This window comes from Cylas formicarius, unplaced genomic scaffold, assembly GCF_029955315.1.
Source record: "Cylas formicarius isolate icCylForm1 unplaced genomic scaffold, icCylForm1.1 PGA_scaffold_2__14_contigs__length_35257938, whole genome shotgun sequence".
NCBI classification, from domain to species: domain Eukaryota; kingdom Metazoa; phylum Arthropoda; class Insecta; order Coleoptera; family Brentidae; genus Cylas; species Cylas formicarius.
In genome coordinates this window covers 18697622-18718875 of record NW_026844319.1, presented here as the reverse complement: position 1 = coordinate 18718875, position 21254 = coordinate 18697622, and the positions used below count along the sequence as shown (strand labels likewise).

Sequence of the window (21254 nt, the reverse complement as noted above, 5' to 3'; positions counted from 1 at the left end):
GTTGGGACCCGGAAACGGAGTACGCCTTTCGTTTTCATCAAAAAGGTTTGGATTCATCCCAGAATTTTAAAAAATATGGAGGAAATGGATTTAGGTTATATCGTATGTCATTTCCTTCTTCTTTTTTATCAATAGCCTACTGTCAGAATGCACGTACTACCAGAAAAAGAAGAAAACAAATAAAAATTCAAAAATAAAAACAAATACAAATAATTTTATTTATAAAAATAATTTATTGCTACGTTTTCTCAGTCGTACAAACCACAAGCGATTGAAGTCCATATTATGTTTATGTGCCTGTCGGATTTGTTTGAAACTTTATTATATTTTCCACATCGCTTATGAGTTTTGCGTACCGTTTGTAGCTTTTCCTTCATCTTTTGCTTCTGTTTTTGCGTGAATTATCATCAACTCGGTTTCTGGAGGTCCGGTGTTTTTGAGGGGCGTGTTCCACGATTTGAGTTCGGATTTGGCGAAAAGCGCGAAACCTAGACCGCTTACCACCAAAAAGAATGTTGCCACCCAAAATACCCTTTGCCACTGGTGGGCAGTTTGCTGCAAAGAATAAGTTGCTTTTCAAATTATTGAAAATAATGAATTTGTGATTATGGATGAACTTAACCGCCGACTTACATTCTGAAAAGTTAAGTATCCGACCAATGCCGGGGTTATAAATCCCACGATGGCGGCGGATGTATTCATCAACCCTAGTATAACGCCTAAAATTGAAAAAATAAGCAGTGTGAAACAGGTGGGATGACTATTGAACGGAATTTACTTGCGTAATTCGGACTGATATCAACCACGCTGGCCAGAGGACCCGTAGAAACTGATCCGTGCACAGCTACGGCGAGGGTGAGGAATATTATGGCCGCTAGGCTGTTACAGCCGGAGTATGCGAGCCCTAACATGAATACGCCTTGGCCCACACAACCTAAAATGTTTAATAATAATACATTATTTTTGCGCAGCAACAAAGAACATTCGACGTTCAATGAATGAATGAAATTCCATTTTACCCGAAATTCATGCAGACCTTTAGCTCAGACTCCTAATAAAAAATTTACAGGGTATCAGATTAATATAGCATAGCTGGTTTTATAAACACAAAAAAAATGCAATAATGCAAAATAAAAATATCTGCGTTTATATAGAACAAATAAAAATACCAAATGAAAATAAAATTTAAATAATAACTGACTTCAAGTTTATTCGAATTTTTAGCTGGAAACTGGAATGCGTTGTTCTGATAGTCAACAAAAGCTGCAGACTGAAGAATAATTACATAAAACAAAAAAAAGTGTTTAGATTTTATGTGCGTGTGTAGGCCCAGCATGGGAGCTGGCTCCCATTTTGTCACTTTTTTTAAAAAGAATACTGTTGTTCCTACAGTATGGCTCATTTTTTGTGAAACGAAAGATCGCAAAAACGCACTTTTCTTACCGCCTTTCCTTTCTGAGAAATGAGATATAGGAATTTCTATTTTAAAAGTACGCGCGTTGAGAGTAGAATTAAGTGCTTCTCTCAGAATGAGTATATGAGGTTTAGTTAAACATATATTGGACCCTATTTTTAACATGGAATAATATTTTTATTGAATAATTGAGCTTTTTCAAAAATAATTTTGGTTAGTTCAATCAAGTACATCATACTTGTTTTGGTGAGTTGAAGTTATTTTTTGGAACTGACATTGATACAGAATAATACGGACTTTCAAAAATACACGATGTTTATAATTATTTTATTCTGATATTTTCCGATTAATCCCTCCAAAAAGCGTTGTGGAATTGACCTCTCAGTTGATCGGAATAACTTTAAAAATACAGTGAAATTTATATTTATTTAATTATTTTTATTTATATCTTGTGTTCTGATAACTAAATGGAGTGGATATTTTAATTGAAATTTTCCGAATCGCTAAGCATCGTTTTCAGGTATTCCTTGAAGAGGGTTATAGGTAAATTGAACATCACAAACGCATAATAATGTATTATAAAATACATTCGATTATTAAATAATGATAGATAACGCTCTACAATGGCAAGATGTTATTTAAAATATTTTGATCGAATTTGACTAGTCAATTAAGAAATGGTCAATTGACCAGCCCCCCCTCCCACATAGCTAACTATTGAGCATGTTTTCGAAAGTAAATTTACCTTACTACATATTTTTGAAAAGTTTATATCAACCTAATTAAAAAAACAATGTACAATCTGCTAAATTTTAAGACATAAAGGATGGCCAATAAACTTTTTGACTCGACCTCGTATTCTGCGCATAAAGTTCTTTATTATTATTGTTGTATTGATAGAAGTTTTTCGATAAGTTATCACATGAAAACTACATGGGTCACTTAAAAATTAATATTTTCTACTTAAAAAATGGAATGGCCTTTAAAAATCGCTCGTGTCGTTTGCGTTTCTTATTAAAGAACCTCACCATTTCGAAGGCCGCATCTTTCTTTCGTAAAAGTGTCCAAAATGTACACGTATAGTTTCGCGCAATGAAAACAACGATTTTGTGCCAAAAAACGACAACTAATTGTTTGGCATGAATTTTATGCAGCGCATATTAGCGACCGAAATGCAAAATCCTGACCCGAACGTTTCGAAAAGGTTTGTTGGGATAAACAATTAATTAAAAAACAAAAAAATTACACGCGATCGATACTCACAAAATCCCGTTGCCAATTTTCGAACATTGGTGCGGTTCATTTTGTTTGTTCTGAGCAAGTAATCCCCGATCAACGAAAATGCGTAGGCCCAGAGCATTCGGAACATGTGGGGCATTCCGGAAAGCAACCCCGTCTAAAAACATATATCAGGGTACACACATGGAGTTTTCCGCGTAATTTAAAACGTTTCTATCCGATAAGTTGTATCTGGTGTTTCTTTTACAATTCAGGACAAGAGGAAAACATTCTTTTCGATAAAATTGTGGTAAAGCACGCTGCATTTCGAATTGTATAAATTTGGATGCTTGTGTTATCGAGTCTGCTATATCGAACTAAAATATTTTCAACGACGCGTCGTTGTCGCTTGTAAAAAGGGCATATGGCAACATCGTTGTCTCTAAACGTTTCATAACATTTGTGGATTTACTGCTCTCTTCCAATTATTTATGCGTAATACTTTAGAATACCCATCTTCATTATTTTTATTTTGCTTTTCAAAAATATGCCTATAGAATGCTGAAATTCTGGACTTACTTGTGAAAACTCTGTATGTTAGACTACTTTTTATTAACATTTATTTCAATATGATCCTGAAGAGACGCTCAAAAATTTCGTGCAAGTTTTGAAATTTTCTAAATAATCACCATAATTCTTACAAATTTGGACATGTCCTTATTTAATGGCCATGAAACGCCATGTTGCTTAGCATGTATGCTTCACAGCTGTAATTTTTTACCTCTTACTGTCTTGTGATTAAATGCCTGTACTCAGTAAAAGAGTGCAGGCATTTTCCTTCCTTGTTTATAGATTGCTGTCTGTAGTATTTTTTATATATAGTACATTATTTTACAATTTCCTATATCTACAAATATTGTATTTGTCGATTTGGAAAATAGAGATTGTTATTATTATTATTATTATTATTGTTCTTATAACGAGAAGCAGGTTAAATCCAAAAGTTCGAGACTAATTTCTTGGTACAACAACGATCTAAGTTGCCTGCATGATAAGTTCTTACACGTGAAGGCTATGGCCATAGCGTCTGGCAGTTCAGATCATTGGCAGCAGTATAGAAATTTAAATAAACTCTATAAAAAAGAAGTTCAGTCGACAAAAGCTGCAGCTTATGGTCAGTGTATCGAAGTGAATAGTGAAGATGCAGTAGTTCTAGCATGCCCTGCTGTTCATAGTTTACACCAACGATTTCTCTTTCCACATACTATGTAATACTACCATCTGCGCGGATGATCCAATTCTTTTATCGCGAGATAGGAACCTATATGAACTTAGTATCGATAGTGTGACCAACAAGACTAGAGCGCTTGGATGGTTCGTCTCGAACTCGTTACAAAAATTAAACTGATTTTCTCTTGTAGCAAAGTGCACAATAAGGTCCTTGGGGTCTGGATAGAACGTTCTCTTTCTTGGAAAAATCACATTGAACAACTTTTTCACAAACTGTCAAGTCAATTGTTTTTAATTAGATACTTAAACAAGTCACTCATGGCTGTCATGTCAAGACTGGTTTCTTTTGATTATTTCGTTTAATACTAGCAATTTGGTACGGTTTTCGAAATACAAATTTGATTTTTTTCCTCCAAAATATGATACCACTTTAAATTTCTTAGCTGCCATTTGAACTTAAAAAACCTGAAGTTTTGTATTGAATTTTGCCATAGCCATGTGTATTCGATTTAACTATAGAAAAATTCTGATATATATATATATATATATATATATATATATATATATATATATATATATATATATATATATATATATATATATATATATATATATATATATATATAAGGAACTGAAGGTATGAAAATAAAGATAAGGATTTTGCTATATGTTGTTATTGAAATATAAGTGAAAAACTAATGGCGATTTCGAAGATTATCAACTACAAAGATCACCAAAGCGTCATAGGTGTTTATTACGTACATGAGTATAATAAAATTTTACGCTTATCAATATTATACGTTATCAAATCTGAATCCCGTGACAGTTTAATTGACCCCTATTGCAAGTAATTTCACTCGTTTGTGTTTTATGCCTGTGTGGGATCTACCCATAGAATATTCCCGTCAAGAGAATAGAGTACTTTTGGGTTCTTTTTACTTACGGCCTTGATGTTCCATCCATGTATAAACTTAAAGTAAGTCGGAGCGTGAGTCATTAGGGTAAAAAGTCCCCACAAGCCACCGAACTGGGTCAGTATATTCATCCACACGGTTCGGCTTTTGAAAATGTTCGACCATGGTACCGATGACTGAAATTTCATCATTTCCTTTTAATAATATAATAATAATACAAATAAACAAAAATACAAAAAGAACAACACATGAAGAAAGGAGGGAAAAAGGGAAAAACGTGGAAGACTGGATCTGCAAGTGTGCAACGAGATTTTATCAGCGGTAACTAGGAAGTTTGGTGCAAGTTTTCATAAAGTTTGGGTTACTGCATTTGTCGTATAAACAACGCCGAAGAGCAACCCTGCTCCAAACTTGTATCAGGTGTGCGGTGCTATTTGAGAACCACCTGCGTTTTAGCGACGCTCTCTCCCAAGCTCGCCAAAATATAGTCTCTCTCGTTCTTCGATATCCTCGGATGCTGACCCGGCGAATCGTACACCAACATCCACCACGCGACGAACCACACCGTTCCGAAGAAGCTGCTGACATAAAACACGTACTCCCATCCCCACCTGTCGATAATGAAACCACACACTGGATAGGTCAGAGCTGTACCCACAGAACTACCTGCAGCAAAAAAGTTGTCAGTTTTTGAATTGAACTTTTTGTCTGTATTGAATTTAGGGACTTCATTTTTGAAAGATTGAAGAAGAAAGAAAAGAAGAAATAGAAAAAATTGTTTCCAGACTTATGTTTAGTAGAGATTATTAAATTATAAGTGTATCTAGTCTAAATAACGGAATAAAAAGGAGAAACGATTTGTTCGTATTTTGAAAAAAAGGAAGTTGTTTGTCATTAATTCACCTAGATAAGCCGTCACAAATTTGCTTCTTTCGTTTGGAGGTATCCATCGCGCTGTTAAGTTGTGCATCGATGGCCAAGCAAACCCCTAGAATAACAGTTTTGAACTTTTATAAAAATAGTGCTGTTACCCTTTGCAGATAATAATAATGGATTCATTAAGAAAATGACTATTCCAAAAGACGTAGAAATTCAAAGTAATTAGTAGTCTCTCATTTAGTCATCAGTTTTTTTGGCACTCGCTAATCAAATAACGAGTGTCTTGACATGTTCATCATGGCCATTTGTTTTTGAGTATATTTTTGCAAAACAGCATACTCGCTATGATGTGACCAAAACATCCCATGGCTCTCAAACCCATGACTAAAGTGCCGGAAAGGTCGGTCATAATGTTTAATGAATTTAACGTCTTAAGGTGACACTTTGTGCATGCCTAATAGTTCATTGAACATTTTAGAGTAGGGAGTAGAAAAAACTTTATTTCTAGTCCGTTCAACAAAAAATGATAATTTTCGCATGTTAAAAGTAATGTAACGATGTAAAATAAACACATAATTTTTAATCCCTGCTTCGTTTTCCTTTCTGTGTGTGGGGGCACGACACATTAATATATCTGAGAAATGGCAACCTCAAACGGGTCAAATCTAGGTCAAGCGCAGCTACCAAAATGATACAAGCAAGTTTTGTTTACATATGCCAGCGAACATGTCGTACAGCTGCATTAATTAACCCTGGTTGAAGCTTATATCGTGTTTCTTTTGTTGTTCATATCTATTCTATTAGACAATTTGCCAGATAATAGAAAATTAAATTATTTAAAATTTGCCGGAAGCTATAAGAGCTATGGAAAAATATCTTACATTGTTTTTCAACGAAAAAAAATCTTTATACAATTTCATGTAATTGCTTGGAATGGTCATTACAGATTTGGAATATCTTCATTTGATTGATGGTAAATTAAATTGAGGTTTTCCGATAATATATTGTAACACATGTGTTAAAAACTATGGAAAGAGGATATTATTTGGAGTATTTGTTTAGTCATATGCATTTATTTTATAACCAAAAAACAAAATGAAATATCCGAAATCTTTTGAGACTACTCAAATAAGAGCCCGAAGAATGAGTAGACATCTTTTTTGTTAATTGGCAGACTAGAAAGAAATCAGCATTAATTGAAACCGCAAACAATTTACCTTTTCAATATACCTACAAAAAATTGGTTCTCTAGACTGTGTTCTAACCATTTCCACAGCTTATATAGTTACCGAGATCTCCTATTGGAAGATAAAAATTTTTCCATCTATGTCTCCAATTGATAGAGCGATATTACTCACACATATCAATCCTTGCACGAGTCTGAGCAAAATGAGCGAGGTGTGTCCCAGCCAAGCACAATAGGGAATAGCGAAACAAAGAACGACTCCTCCAAAATTGGACAGCCCGAAAACGAGTTTGGTGCCATATTTTCCGGCCAAGATACCACCAGGAACTTGAGTCACCCAGTGCAGCCAAAAGAAACTACCCAACACGTATCCCTGGACTTTTTCATTCCAGTCGAATTTTGCGTCCTTGTTTTCCGAAAAATTGCCAGCCCGGACAACTGCGCTTTGATTCGTCAACGGTTCGTGATCTGAAGTGTTGAAAATCTAAATATTTCATTCGTTATTCGACATATTCCGCGATATTCGCTGGTACTCACTGTACTGCCAGTATCGGATTTGTTTAATAATAACGACGACGTCGGTGCATCTATTATGCATTCGCTGGATATGGAAACGTTATCTTTGGGACGTGGTTGCACCATGGCGACTATAGCTATGTTTAGGTTTATCCTGATCATATAGTTCACTGCGAATCCAACGAAGACGAGGTACCAAAGGACGTCTCGGGCAGAGCAACAATGTTTTGATACTTGAAATGTCATATATCATCAGTCACCTCTGACTAATCAAAAGTATTTCAAAAAGTTTCCAAAACCAGAACCTTAATCGACATCTAGTAATCACAATATCGAGAGTGCGAAGGTGAACATATTTATTATGAAATTGTTGCACCTAGAAGAACGATGATGTGATTGAAACCGTCATGATTTTTAGTAGGTAATAACCTTTAGATAAATAAAATTTAGCCTTAATATGCATATGACAACCAACGTACCGAATAGATAATATAAACATTTTTATTTTACCTTTAATTTCGTTTCCTTTTTCCATGACGACGCCGCGAAATCACCACTTAAGTTTTGTGAAAGAAAAAACACATGCTACGAAACCATTGTGATAGGAATCTTTACTCTCACTCTGGCCACTGTTTGAAATCGTGATTTTTCCATTTAAACGCATATCTTGTAACTTTAGATAATCGTTTTATCTCTATTGTCTTTCTATGTTAGTACCCGATACTGTGTTAAACGTAGGTACTTAATAAAGGAACATTGTAAATATATCTTTTGTACACTGGCATAATGCGTGTTTGCATGATTTTTTGTTAGCGCAGTATACAAGGTGACCGAAAAGCGTAAACACCTAAATTAAATATTTGTTATGGTTTGTTAAAGTACCCAGTTATAGCATATAGTTGTGTTTTAATGAATACTCATTCGCCTAATCAAAGTACGGTATGACTTTTCTTTATGCTATGAAATTATTTTCGTGTTTCGGAGGCAAGTAATTTTGCCATGGCCATATCCAAATTCTCATTCTCTATCCTTCTTTGTAACTGATGAATTAAAAAATATAGTAGCGATTAGTTAACTAGAGAAACAATGAAATTCTGAATTTTTGGATTTCGGAGTTTCGTTTCATTTCATTTCAAAATATTTATGTAATTGGATTATTGCTTAGTTTACATTATCGTTATATTAGTTTAAAATATTTCAGTTAATCGGATTAATAGGTTATTGACACGTAACTTGTATGATAACAATTAGATATAATACAATGCAGTTTACTCATGAAGGAAAAAAAATCAAACACGATTAATCCGTACCTTCATGAGTTGTCGTATTCTTTAAACTTAACAAAACATGTGCTTTCTCATCATACACCACCAAATTAAAAATGAAAACGCCCAGGAAATATCCATGATACTGCACTGTATTGTTTTAGTGACAGCTAAGAAGAGTCAAGCCAGTCAAGTTCGAGTTCCTTGTTTGGACAATTATTTTGGATTTTACCTTTGCATCATATAAATTGCGATTCCCCGAAAGTTGGAATTACTAGGGAATATCTGACTCGCTAGGTAGAGTAATATTTCATATACCAAAAAAGATAAAAAGATGAAATGTATTTTGGCATTTTATCTATTATTTTCATAATTTTAATAATAAATAAAATAATATCGAGTAGCTCAGATCAGGATTTTAAGCTAGACTTTGCCGTTTGAGATGTATAACTAAATTTTTTGCGATTTGCATTTTTGACGAGTTTTTATTGCTAATCAGGGCTGCCAACTACACCGGCATTAGCAAAGATACATTAGATAGGTACTATAGGTATTATCTAGTACGCAATCTACAAAGTTACTACTCAGCTTTGTATTTTAAAATCTTTTTGTCCTAGAGGGACGCATTGTTTCCCTGAACTTTGACAAAATGGATATAATTTTATTGTGCATGCATCCAGTATAAATTCTCGTTTGTCAATAATTGATAAACCCTGTATATAATCGAAAAAATGCTTGAAATAAAAGTTATAGGACCGAATCTTGCACGTATTCCCGCAGAAGAATTTCGCCGATTAGGTTAATAGTTTTCGAGGACATTTGTTTTTCTGAGAGATAAAATAATCCAAAAAAAAAAATAAATTAAAAAAAAAACTTAGTATAGCATGAACATTCTGTACAATAGTTTTAGCTGTCTATATCTGCTATATGACTATGTGAAAAGGTGAAGCACAGCCTTCTAGTTATCGTCAATTACTATGAAAAGGTGACCTCAATTTTCAGTTTTTGCGAATACCAGCCACACCCACCCATTTCTGAAAATTATGAAGAATAAAAGTTTATAGAATTTGATCTCGCGGATCTTCTCGTTTACAGATTTTTTCCTAAAAATTTTTCGAAAATTGATTTGTTTCTTAAACTCCTGCAGAAGCGATTTTTATTTTTTTTTAAATAATTCCCTACCCCCCAGCCCCCCAATTTCAATAGGTTCCGTTAGGGAGCTAAGCTGTATATGTGGGCATCGATAGATTCAAAGTTCAGACACTTATCGTGTTTCATAGCGATGTTCAAAATTGAAAAAAAAAAGATGGCCGCCGAGGTTTGATCGCGCCCATTTTTACGTATGTTGTGCATCCCGTGGACTGTTAAAAAGGTGCAAATTTTTAACCGTCTAGCTCAAACCGTTCGGAAGATCTTGTCGGAAAAATCCATGGAAAACGGACAGACAAAAGTAATTTTTTTTTCGATTTTTTTCGTTCTGTATCAATGGGGTTCCTTGGACCTACCGTTACCGACATCTTGAGTTTAGTGAGGAGAAAACCATCGACTTTATCGATTTTTCGAATGTAACAATACAGTACAGTATGGAAAATAATTTATTCAAAAAAAAATAGTTAAGAAGTTGACTGTCTGATATATACTGGGGATTGGTGTCTTTTTTCGGCGTCCCTCACCTCTTGAAATTAAAACCATTTCAAAATGGGCTAGAAAGTCGGACCAAAATGAATTGCAAAACAGGAAGGCTAATTTAATAAATTTCGTAGCAATATAGAGTGATGCAAAAAGTTAATTGTCTTCATAAATCATCGCGGAACCCTTTCCGACATTTTATTAATAAAACTGGAAATTGGAAAACTTTTGTCAATATTGTTCAGGGAAGTAAGAAAAAATATATCAACCTCTCGCGTAATTACCACTTAGAAAATACATATATTGATGGGAATTGATGTTTTCGATTTTTTGTTTCGGGTGACTGCCAGATTTAATTTTCTGCGATATTAAGCAATTCCCGGTGCTCTTTCACCGTTTCATAAACTGATTTATGGCAAGGTTTTACAGCAATGTGTCACTTAAATTTTATCCAACATAGGAAAGATTAATTATATAATTATACAGGAAATATCTAAAAATACAAGTTTTGAGTTTCTCAATTTGTAAAGGAAATATTGGGAAAAAATACTGCCAAATATGCAGGCAAACCAAGCACGGTCAAAAAGCAATTTTTAAACATTATAATTTTTCCACAAGTTAATTCGTTTTTATGAATTTCAGAATTTCGCATAAGTTTTAGTGGGTTATAATAATAATAGTAATAATAATAATAACAATAATAATAATAACAATAATAATAATAACAATAATAATAATAATAACAATATTAATAATAACAATAATAATAATAATAGCTTTAATGCTCAACAGAAAACAATCCATTTACAGAGCAATGTATAGTAACAAAAAAAAGGGAACAGTATGTAATATAATGTAACCTAACCTATTCTAGTGACTAGTTCGAGCAGGTTGACAAAGTGAGCTCCAAAGAATTTGGAATAACCATAGATCTTGATTCGAGCTAACGACGGCTAGACACCAATATTTCTCAATTCCCTCAGTCCACAGTTAAATATGTCACACATGTCCGAAACACAATTACAATTGGAACATGCTATATTTATAGGCGAATTTTTCAATAGGTTTGTTCTTGCCAGAACACAGTGAAGCGTGTCTTTGGCGCGCGAATTGAGTCATGGTACACGAATATCCTAAATACTCTATTAGATTCGGACTATCTATAATATTGTGTACAAATTTATAAACAAAGATAACTAAGCTAACACACTTCCGCCTACATTTCATTAAAATTTTCCAAGTAAAATTTGTAGTTTATGTTTTGAACAAACAAATACTTCAAAAACTTTTTCTGTACACCATCGACCGCCCAACTATGACAAGAGTAAATCAGATTCCATACAACCGAGGCGTATTCAAGCTTAGATCGAACATAGCTAAAATACAGGGCCTTCAAAGCAGCAATGTAGAATTGCAGTTGCGTACTATAAAACCAGAATTACAGTTAGCCTCAGATACAATGCTCGTTATGTATTCACGAATGTAAGTCTTTGATTGTATCTGTAACACGCCGGAGGACAATATTTGAGATTCTGTATTGAAAATCGATAGTTTCATTCTTACGAGTGAAGCTTAGAACCTAATATTTATCTACGTTAAGACTCAATTCATTTGAGATACACCAGTCAACATCTACTGATCTCTGCAACGTAACGCAATCAGCAATACTGGAAATGGAAGTATAAATTTTTAAGTCATCCGCAAATAACAGGTTCTGAGTATCATTAAGATTTGAAACAACGTCATTAATAAAAATTAGAAATAGTAATGGTCCTAAGTTAGACTGGCGTGGCAGCAGAAAATTTATTTGAAAACAAAATGGAATGCAGTCAAAACAAAAATTTTTAACAATCTGTGCTCGTTGGCACTTGAAACGAATTATGCAAATTTAAGCAGGATTTTCAAGTAATCCTAGACGCTCTTGGTTAACACTGTTATAATATGTATTCAATTTTCGGCAATGTCGTGATAATAAGCAATTTATATCCAAGCAGACGGATATGCAAAACGCCTGCCAGGAATAAAACACAACCATTAACATTTGCTTCGATCGGTGAAGCCCAAAGGTTGAAAATATTTCCATTTTGTTTTAGCTCAACATATTATTACATATTTGTAGACGGGCCGCAATTTTCGCGCACAACTTCTAAACCCAAACATTCTCCCCAATGCGCAACAATAACGGATAGTTAACGATGAAAATTACTGACCAGGCGGAACTACTTAAATGCGCTGTCTATATATTTTTTTAAACGTCTCGCACGGTTTCGCAGTTGTCTTAAGGGTATAGCAACTGCAGCGAGAAGAAACTGTCTATCAAGCTCTGCAGAAACAAGTAAAATACCATATAACGCAGAAACAGATACATATTCAGAAAAACCATTGGGTAACAAGTAATACAAATTTGGTTGTCTGTTACAGGTTAACATTAAAATGATATTTATTTTAGTATAATTAACTAACTGAAAATTTTTTTTTATTTCTATTATTTTATTTATATACCATAAATAAATTTGGATTGTGCAAGTTAAGTTCTTCCGTTCCGGTGGACGTCAAATTGCCATTCTACCGTCTTGCTTGCATAGTCCACTGAGAGCAATTCATTACTGGATAATCGTAAATTGACCCAGGAATTTTGTACTAGCGGATGGGGAGAACGCGATATATTCATTCCCGATATTGGCAGCCTGTAACGAACTGAAACAAAACTAACCGAGAGTTTTGGCGGGTAGACTTGTTTATTATGTCAGATTGTTTTGAAGGTTGATATGATTTGACATTTCTTGATACTTACGATTTTATTTCGGCTTTTGACTCTTTTGATTGTAATTCCTTGTATTGTTGTGCTTTCTGGTGTTTTCGTTTAATTTGTGTTTGATTTATTGAAAATGGATAGCGTTAAATGCTCTCAGTGTGAACAAACCTTCAGTGCTCGTTTCAATTTGAGAAAACATGCAAAAAAGTTTCATCCAGGTAAGAAAAGCCAAAGCTAAAAGTATTGTCTTTAAGCACAGTGTTCAATTTTGAGATTCAGTTGATATTATAGCCCCGAGAAAACAATATAAACATTAGTGTAAACATTGTAATAAGAATTTTAATATACTGAAAGACTTTGCATACCATCAAAAAACCTATCTTCTATCAACACTTTGCCAATTTTTTTTCCTAGGAAATAGTTACTTCTACGGCTCATCGTTGCTCTATTTGTCAGTTTCAAATTCCTAAAGATAAGCTTCTAATACATTTTAAAATAGAATATAACATTGAAATTACAACCGAACACATAGAGTTTAATACTTTAGCAGAATTTCTTGAATGAAAAAAAAAACAGGCAAGCTACTTCTCACTCACGTTTTATAAAGAACAGAGCAAATTATTCTATAAAAAATAAAACTATTATAACCTACACATGTCATCGTTCCGGCAACTTATTTCCTAGAACAAAAGGTGTCCGTTCATTATCTTAAGACCCAATATTTTTTATGATCTATGCCACACTATCGAATTGCTCTTCTCAATATAATAGCCGGCAACCAAATCTAACAAGGAATATATTTTTCATATTTCGCCCATCGTATGATAATGATGATTTGATGTTACATTTCACGGCCTCTACGGGAATACATGAATCGCGTTCGCCTCGTCCGCTAGTAAATTTTGTTTGTCAGTTTGGAAATCCATGTCAAAAGCCGCGCCAAGACCAAAATTTTTTAGCTAAGACGTACGATTACTTCATCACATATTCGAATGGCAAATGGAGCCCTTGTGGTCGTCCAGATTACACTAAAGAGAGAAGAGGAATTTCAACGCCACTTTGCCAACATATCATAATGTTTATCAAGCTAATTTAGTATATCGTACTAATTTTTTGCACTGAATCGTTTATCTATTTTTTAGATGAATTAAAGAATGGTAAACACCTATAAACACTGCGAAATATATCGACTGGTTGATTGAGTTGAAAACATTCTGTAACCTAATCATAGGGGAACGTTGTACGAGAATTTGGCCTGGTACCTAGCAAGCTAATTGTTAGAGAGTAAATCTGACAGTTTACAATTGTACGTAAGTGTTCTGTTTAGAGCATTTATTTTAAATTCCGATCTAACAAGACTGTGGTCATGAATAACAACAGTTATGTTCGACTTGAAAGCAAGTCATTTCATAAATTTACCGAATACAAATGAGTTATAGACACATATGAGACTTTCGGAGCAAAGAAGTCTTTTGTCCTTCCTTTTAGAAAACCGTCTAATTATGTTACCATCGGTTATACTATACACGAATTTCTTTTAGAAAAGGAAAGATTTTGATGCATATAAGAGACTATTTTTAGTGCACTACTGTTAAAACTTTGGAACAAGTCTATCGAGTAATATTGCGTGTCATACTGAACTTATCCCACGCCCACTGTCTAAATCGTGAGTGAGATTACGAGAGAAGTAAAGCAAATTTATCCCCAACGATCTTTGGGAAAGTTCTTGACACATGATAAATTCTCTTATCAGATTTTAAAGTATTTTTCCCTTGAATAAATTTTTAATGTGGGGGACAACATCATACAATGTATCTATTAGATACATTGTAAGATATGTACTGTGTCCTGTCACTTAAGTAGTTTCTGAGAAACATCATCGCACCATAGACAAATCCAAGACGCTTAAGTTTCTGAAGCAAACCAGCATGATTGATTTTGTCGAATGTTTTACTAAAATCGGTATATACAACATCTACTTGGCCTTGACTGTCAAGCACCCTTGCTGCATACTCCGTAAACTGTAGCAAATTAGTAGAGCGGGAGTTATAAAATCCGTGATGACATGGAGAGATAATGCGTTAAAAATACGGTCATACAGAACGACCTCAAGTATTTTAGAAAAATTGCATAAGATTGTGATAGGTCTATAGTTGGTTACGTGATTTCTTTCACCACTTTTAAAATTTGGACAGACCCTGGATTCCTTCCAACATTGCAGATATATTTGGAAGGAGAGGGCAAGGTTAAATATTTTAAGTAAATTCTTGGAAAAGACACTAATACAATCTTTTACTGAAAAAGAAGGAATTCCATCGGGTCCTGAGGTCATTTTATTTTTTAATTCCTTTGCGGCCTTTATTATTTCATTCTCAGTAATTGGATAGTAATTTATAGTGCTTGAGTTTAAATCTACTATGTTACAAAGAGTGCGCTCAGGCGCAGAAGGGAGAAATACACTCTCAAAAAAGGTAGCAAACGCTTCCACAATAGAAAGGAGATCATCAGGTACATTGCCGTCGAAAACCATGCTACCGGGATTCGGGTGGATTTATTTTTTTGGTGTACATATGACCAAAATGTATGTTGCACTGCGCCAAGGTAAACGCTATAAGCAGTCTTGATCTGAGAGTTAATTTTACATTTTAGCTTTTGAGTAACAAAATTTGTTGTTTTTTTAAAGTAATCCTATAATGCCCAATTCATGATTATATCCACCTATGAATATATAGTGCAGATTGTCCTGCGGTTTCGATGCGGAAAAACATTTTTCATATTTTAAAAGAAAACGATGAGGCCTAACCCTGACCTCCGTGAAACATTGGGAAGAACAAATAGAGAGGGCTGAGAAAATATGATCTCGTCAAAAATATGACGCCTTCGGCTTTACGCAAATCGGTGTTATTTATAAGGACATTGTCAGGAAGGACTATATCAAATAGATTGAACCAAAAGGATAAATCGTTGATCCCATATCGAAATATTGGTGTAAAATGGCGCCTATCGGCCGCATGCTAATAAAACAATTCTTTTTAGATGTTTTTTTTTAATCTTATTTATTGTAATTCAAGACAGGTTGAGATAAAGACACAGAAAATTTATAAATGTGGATGGAGTAAGGTGTAAATTCAAGTTTCGCATCCTCTGACCTCCAGAGATAATAACAAACTAAAGAAATTGAGGATTTCTAAGCAAGCTAAATTTGCAATCTTAAAATTTAAAAAAATTAAATAAAATTTCAATTGTTGTTAGACCATAATGTAACAATACTAAAACTTTCATAATTAAACAACTTTTACACACATTTATAGATAATGCTACCTAAATTTGAGCGTTCTGTAATTGATATTACATAAATCCACAAAACAATAATAAAAAGTACACCAAAGTACATACAACATACACCAAATGAAACGACACTTCGGGGTTCAAATCGCAAAGTTCATTGCGCTCATAATACTTTTGCTATTAATCTTTAAAAAGCTATATTCAAAAATACCTTTTCACAAAGTCATTTTTCCTATAAACAATAACTAAAAGCAGAGAGATTAAAAGCATTGGCGTAAGCGTTTAGTGGTTGCAACATTGTCATAAAAAAGACATTTCTGATAAACCATATGACTATTGATAAAAAGAATTCTATGTTACTGTATGGGTAATGTTTAATGAAATATTAGCAAAACATTTTCTTTACGTATATTGAGTTCATTTCGGTAAAAACCCCATCGATGTCCAGAACTGCCAACATTGTGTCAAATAATGCTATCTGCATTGGTTATTTATGAAAGGTTAGAAATGTGTAATTTCTGTGGTTTCGTCATTATTTAAATATAGCTATTCGGACTTCATTTCATACTGTGTGCTCCAAGCAATTTGGAAATCGTGATATGACTTACAAATGTTTTCTTGATTTCAAGTTTTTAGTTTGGTTATACGGAAAATGTTTTTTTTTAAAAACCGTCGCCTTTAACTTCTCGGTATCGCACCGCACCGTACCTGTTTATGACGCAGCTGTCTCGTACACCCAATAAACATAGTATTACTGTCCTCGACCATTATCGTCCCGAAGCCCATTAAACGAAAATGTGGTACTCGAAAGCACTTAGAAACTCCATTTTACATTAGCGTATTTAAAATTGCGTTATACCAGTCCAGTGCATTAGCTAGATGTACAACAATGGGCGATTTTTGACCTAAGGGGCGGTTCTTCTATCTCTGGTAAATTTAAGGTTTCCTACAACCTTAAGATAAGTTCAAGTTTATTTGAGCATTTTTAATTACAAGCGTGTTATCATTGAAGATAACCACTATTCGAAGTACAAGCAATCTCCAATACTCAACGTCAAAACTATACTGTTAAACTGTTATAATTTTATTTATGTGGTAAATGCAGTAATTTTGATAGCTTTCTGCCTCAGTGTCACTTGGAATAATCGAAAATTAATTTTTACCCAAAAAGACATGTTACCAAATTTTAATAAAAAATCAAAAACTGTCTCAACGAACTTAAAATATATTTTTTTGGGTTTTAATGTTTTAGGTGATAAATGCTAGTGTGAAAGAGAAATAATTTCAATTTTTATAAAGACCAGCGGCGTAGCTTTTCGAATATCTTTATCTCAAAGCCAATGCCGAAGTCAAACCTAAAAAAAATACATTTGAAAAAACTCCCCATCTCGATAAAAAATGTGTACAAAATTTCAGAACATGTCCAAAGTTGAAGAAAAATAGTCAAATATTCAACAAGTGCGGTAAACGGCATTTGACTCACGAGTTTATCTGACACGAGCGGAGCGAGCGTTTAATAGACGAGTGACTTCAAAAGTTTACCGAACATATTGCATACTATACTTTTTCTACGACCGTTAGTTTTTGGGTACAGTTTCGCAAAACAACACGGATACATTAACTGACATGACCGTCAGAATTAACAAGTGTCAAAATTCAAAGCGTGGGAAATATCTCCGAAAATATCCGATTGCTCCCAAATCCGTGCGGTAAAATCCCGGAAATGACCGAAGTGGCTCGGATTCATGGGAAACAAAACTGATGTGGTAAAGTGATACACTCTAGATCGGTGAGTAATTAGGTAATTTACAGACTGGATTAAAAAAATACCTAATTACACGCCTATCCAACATGGAAACGTGTCTTTACCACGTCAGTTTGGTTTCCCACTTCGGACATTTCCGGGATTTTACCGCACGGATTTGGAAGAAATCAGATGTTTTTGGAGATATTTTATATATTATTTATATAATATTCTGACGGTCATGTCAGTGACTGCATTCTTGTTGTTTTTGCGAAAATGTAAAAGTATAGTATGCAACACGTTCGGTAAACTGTTTAAGTCACTCGTTTATTAAACACTCGCTCGGCTGCGTTCCGCTCGTGTCAAATAAACTCGTGAGTCAAATGCCGTATACCGCACTTGTTGCATAATATACTGTTTCCTTAAAACGACATACTATATGAACTTTTCTTCAATCAATTAAGCACCCTGTATAGTAGAGCGATCGAAGCTACCCCGATGTATTTTTGCGCCATCACCCTCATAATAAGATTAAGATATATAGGTCAAAGAATGAAATGAGTCCGACCCATGCGGCAACTGAAGAGCTGAAGTGACCCAACGCTTTCATTTCGACTGCGTCTTTTATTGAAGTTTGCGTAAAGGGGAAAGCAATTTTAGAGAGCTCGAGCGAACGCTAATTTTTAATTAAATCGTTTAAAATATCGTTCCGCCATAATTAAATCTAAATTTGGAAATACAAATGGCCACAAATGAAGTTCAAGGTATGGCGCTCGTGTATTTCTTTTTGCAACCATGTCGCGAACGCTTATTTATGATTCATTTCTCCTAAAATTGAAAGTGTTATAATTAATTTTCTTTTATTTATTGCGGCACAGTGAGGGTATACGCCGGTAATTCTTGTGGGATGGCAATGGGAAGTTCAGTAGTGGATCTGCGTGCACTTAATTACAACTTGTATCAGAAATTACATCAAGAATTACCACTAAAAACCATTTCCCCGAAAACGAAGTTTTATAATTTTTTTGATCACAATTCATAAAAATAATTTAAAACCAATAATCCACTAAGAAGTTTTGTTTTGAATGAAAGTTGAGTTGCCATCGACGGGTCTCGTTTTTAAAAACTATTTTATTTGTTTCTTATATAACTATTAATAGCGAAAAAATGAATGCAAAGCAAGTTTCAGATTTGTTTATAATATTCCCATTTTCTATCACATAACCTAAATAATTATTGCATTTTCTTTTCGTCTATTATTTGAATAACTGTTATTGTTTGCTGTAATATACTAAACACGTTGCTTTTCATCTAGATACTCGTGTAATGGTTCTAATTCTTCTTCTTCTTTTACTTCTAATGGCCAGGACTACATAAGGTCATTTGGACAGCTTCCAAAATTGATAAACATGATTCAAAATTCCTAAAGGATGCCTTCGTAAGATAACACTTGAAAAAAATAGCTTTTGACGATAGGAAGAAACGGCCACTCGCGCTTCCCCCGTGGACTATCCGGCCTTTAACCGGAGTAGAAGTCAAAAACAGCGAGGCTGACAACGATTAAACACTTTAAAACGTTCACAAAACTCTTAGAAAACAAACACTACACTTTTGGAACCGATATCAAAACTTTGGGGGCCGATTACACAGGATTCTGTAGGGAGCGAGCGAAGGTTAAACCGCCACGACAGAATTGTAATGGTTTTGGTTATTAATTGATTGCTTCTTCTTGTTATTTTTGTTGTAATAAGAATAAATTGGCAAATTTTATAAGTCTATGCGGTTCAGTCTATTATTATTATTATTAGTTTTAAATGTTGTTTTGTAGTTCAGTTGCAAGATTGTTCGCTTATTCAGTGTTGCAGGTGCAATTTTTCTTAAATATTGTCACTATTTAAGTAATATAACTTTCGAGTTCGCTGATCTGTATAACTTTAGAAGGATGAAATCTATTGTCTATTGCCTGTTGTCTATCTCACCATCAATATTCCGTAATTAACGCCAGGTAAGTAAAAAATACTTGTTGAAAGTTGCATTTTTTTTAAACCTAAGTTTGAAAGACACTAAGTGTAATTACACGAACATATGAAAAAAAATCAAAGTGAAATAAGAATAGGTTTGGTCAAATTTGGTAAAAAATAACATGTTAATAAAATCCAACATCCAAAATCTAATTCATAGTGAAACTTGATATTGAAAATTCATATTTGCCAAAATTATTGTGTTTCAATATTAGTTTTCAGTTTAGGTAATTTAGTCCAAAAAAATTAACGATTATTATAGGTACATAGGTAGGACCAATATTACGGAAGTCAGAGAATACAAATTCAACAGTCAAAATCGCAACAAAAATATAACTTAATAAACAAAATTGTTTAAAAAGAAGGTTTATTTATTTAAGTTATAAAAAAATAATAATTTTCTGAGTTGATCGGCATTATTAGCTGAAATCTCCAATAACCCTAAAAACGGTAATTAAGAAAACATGTTTTCTCAATAATTTGCACAAAAAATGTAAGAATAAATGATTGCGTTCAGTTCAGATTTACGCCAATAATCTAATAATCCTTCAAAACATTTTAACCATTTTTTCTTACCAGTCAAATTGATGGAAAAATGGATTATTCAAATTTTAAAATGTTCGAAATGATTAGAAAAAATGAGAAAACAAAAACCTCAGACCTAACATATAAAAGAAGTTTTTTTGCTTAAGTTAGTAAGCACCGGGAAGCAAAAAATTTCGAGTTTCGAATTCCAGGTTCGTTTATAATTTTTTATAAATTTTTTTTATGCGGTATTTCTATTTCTGAATTTTGAATAAAAAATGATTGTTAACATTGTTAGTTTTGGAAAACACACTTAAAAATAGGTTGAATAAAACTTTTTAACATTAAGGAATATAGTATAACTCCCATACTAACACAAATTCACAATGAAGTACTCCTTGACAATTCATCATCGCCCGTAATCAATATATCACCCAAGCACCACTCTTGTAACTTTGTTTCACCCATTGAAAGGAGGGTGAACGAGCAATTCGTTTTTGTAGCTTGTAAACACAAATACGTTTTTCATCTTAGATCCACTTGAACTTTCTTCTGACTCAGTGCAGTACGCCCGTGGATTTGGTTTATGTCTATCATTTCAGGAAACATTTATTTTTACAGTTATGTCCTCTATTTAGCAGTTTATTTTCACAATACCCTTCACAACGAC

At 33.7% G+C, this 21254-nt stretch overlaps 1 protein-coding gene across 6 annotated transcripts; it reads right to left on the bottom strand.

Annotated features, from left to right (window-relative positions):
• Positions 1-18: 18 nt before the first annotated feature.
• On the bottom strand, positions 19-17067 carry LOC132697853 (sialin-like). 6 transcript variants are annotated; one of them, XM_060663555.1, is made up of 11 exons: positions 7868-8459; positions 7379-7590; positions 7014-7325; positions 5680-5764; positions 5222-5442; positions 4806-4952; positions 2678-2810; positions 779-934; positions 634-719; positions 357-555; positions 19-156 (listed from the first exon to the last, which is right to left on the bottom strand). In XM_060663555.1, exons 1-11 carry the CDS (start codon positions 7890-7892, stop codon positions 143-145), a joined length of 1590 nt encoding a protein of 529 aa, XP_060519538.1. In that variant the 5' UTR covers positions 7893-8459; the 3' UTR covers positions 19-142. The 6 variants fall into 6 exon arrangements, 5 of the variants coding, with proteins under 5 accessions (XP_060519538.1, XP_060519539.1, XP_060519540.1 ...); XM_060663556.1 differs by lacking the exon at positions 19-156 and adding an exon at positions 238-297; XM_060663557.1 differs by lacking the exons at positions 19-156; positions 7868-8459 and adding an exon at positions 17003-17067 and having other exon boundaries at positions 244-555.
• Positions 17068-21254: the final 4187 nt, after the last annotated feature.

Bases quoted from the DNA above. Each gene is read 5' to 3' on its own strand.
- LOC132697853 (XM_060663554.1), bottom strand. From the start codon at position 7,892: ATGGAAAAAGGAAACGAAATTAAAG. The intron at 7,591-7,867 runs GTAAAATAAAAA...TGACATTTCAAG, and splicing joins AAAAGGAAACGAAATTAAAG to TATCAAAACATTGTTGCTCT. The intron at 935-2,677 runs GTGAGTATCGAT...TAAACATTTTAG, and splicing joins AAAATTGGCAACGGGATTTT to GTTGTGTGGGCCAAGGCGTA.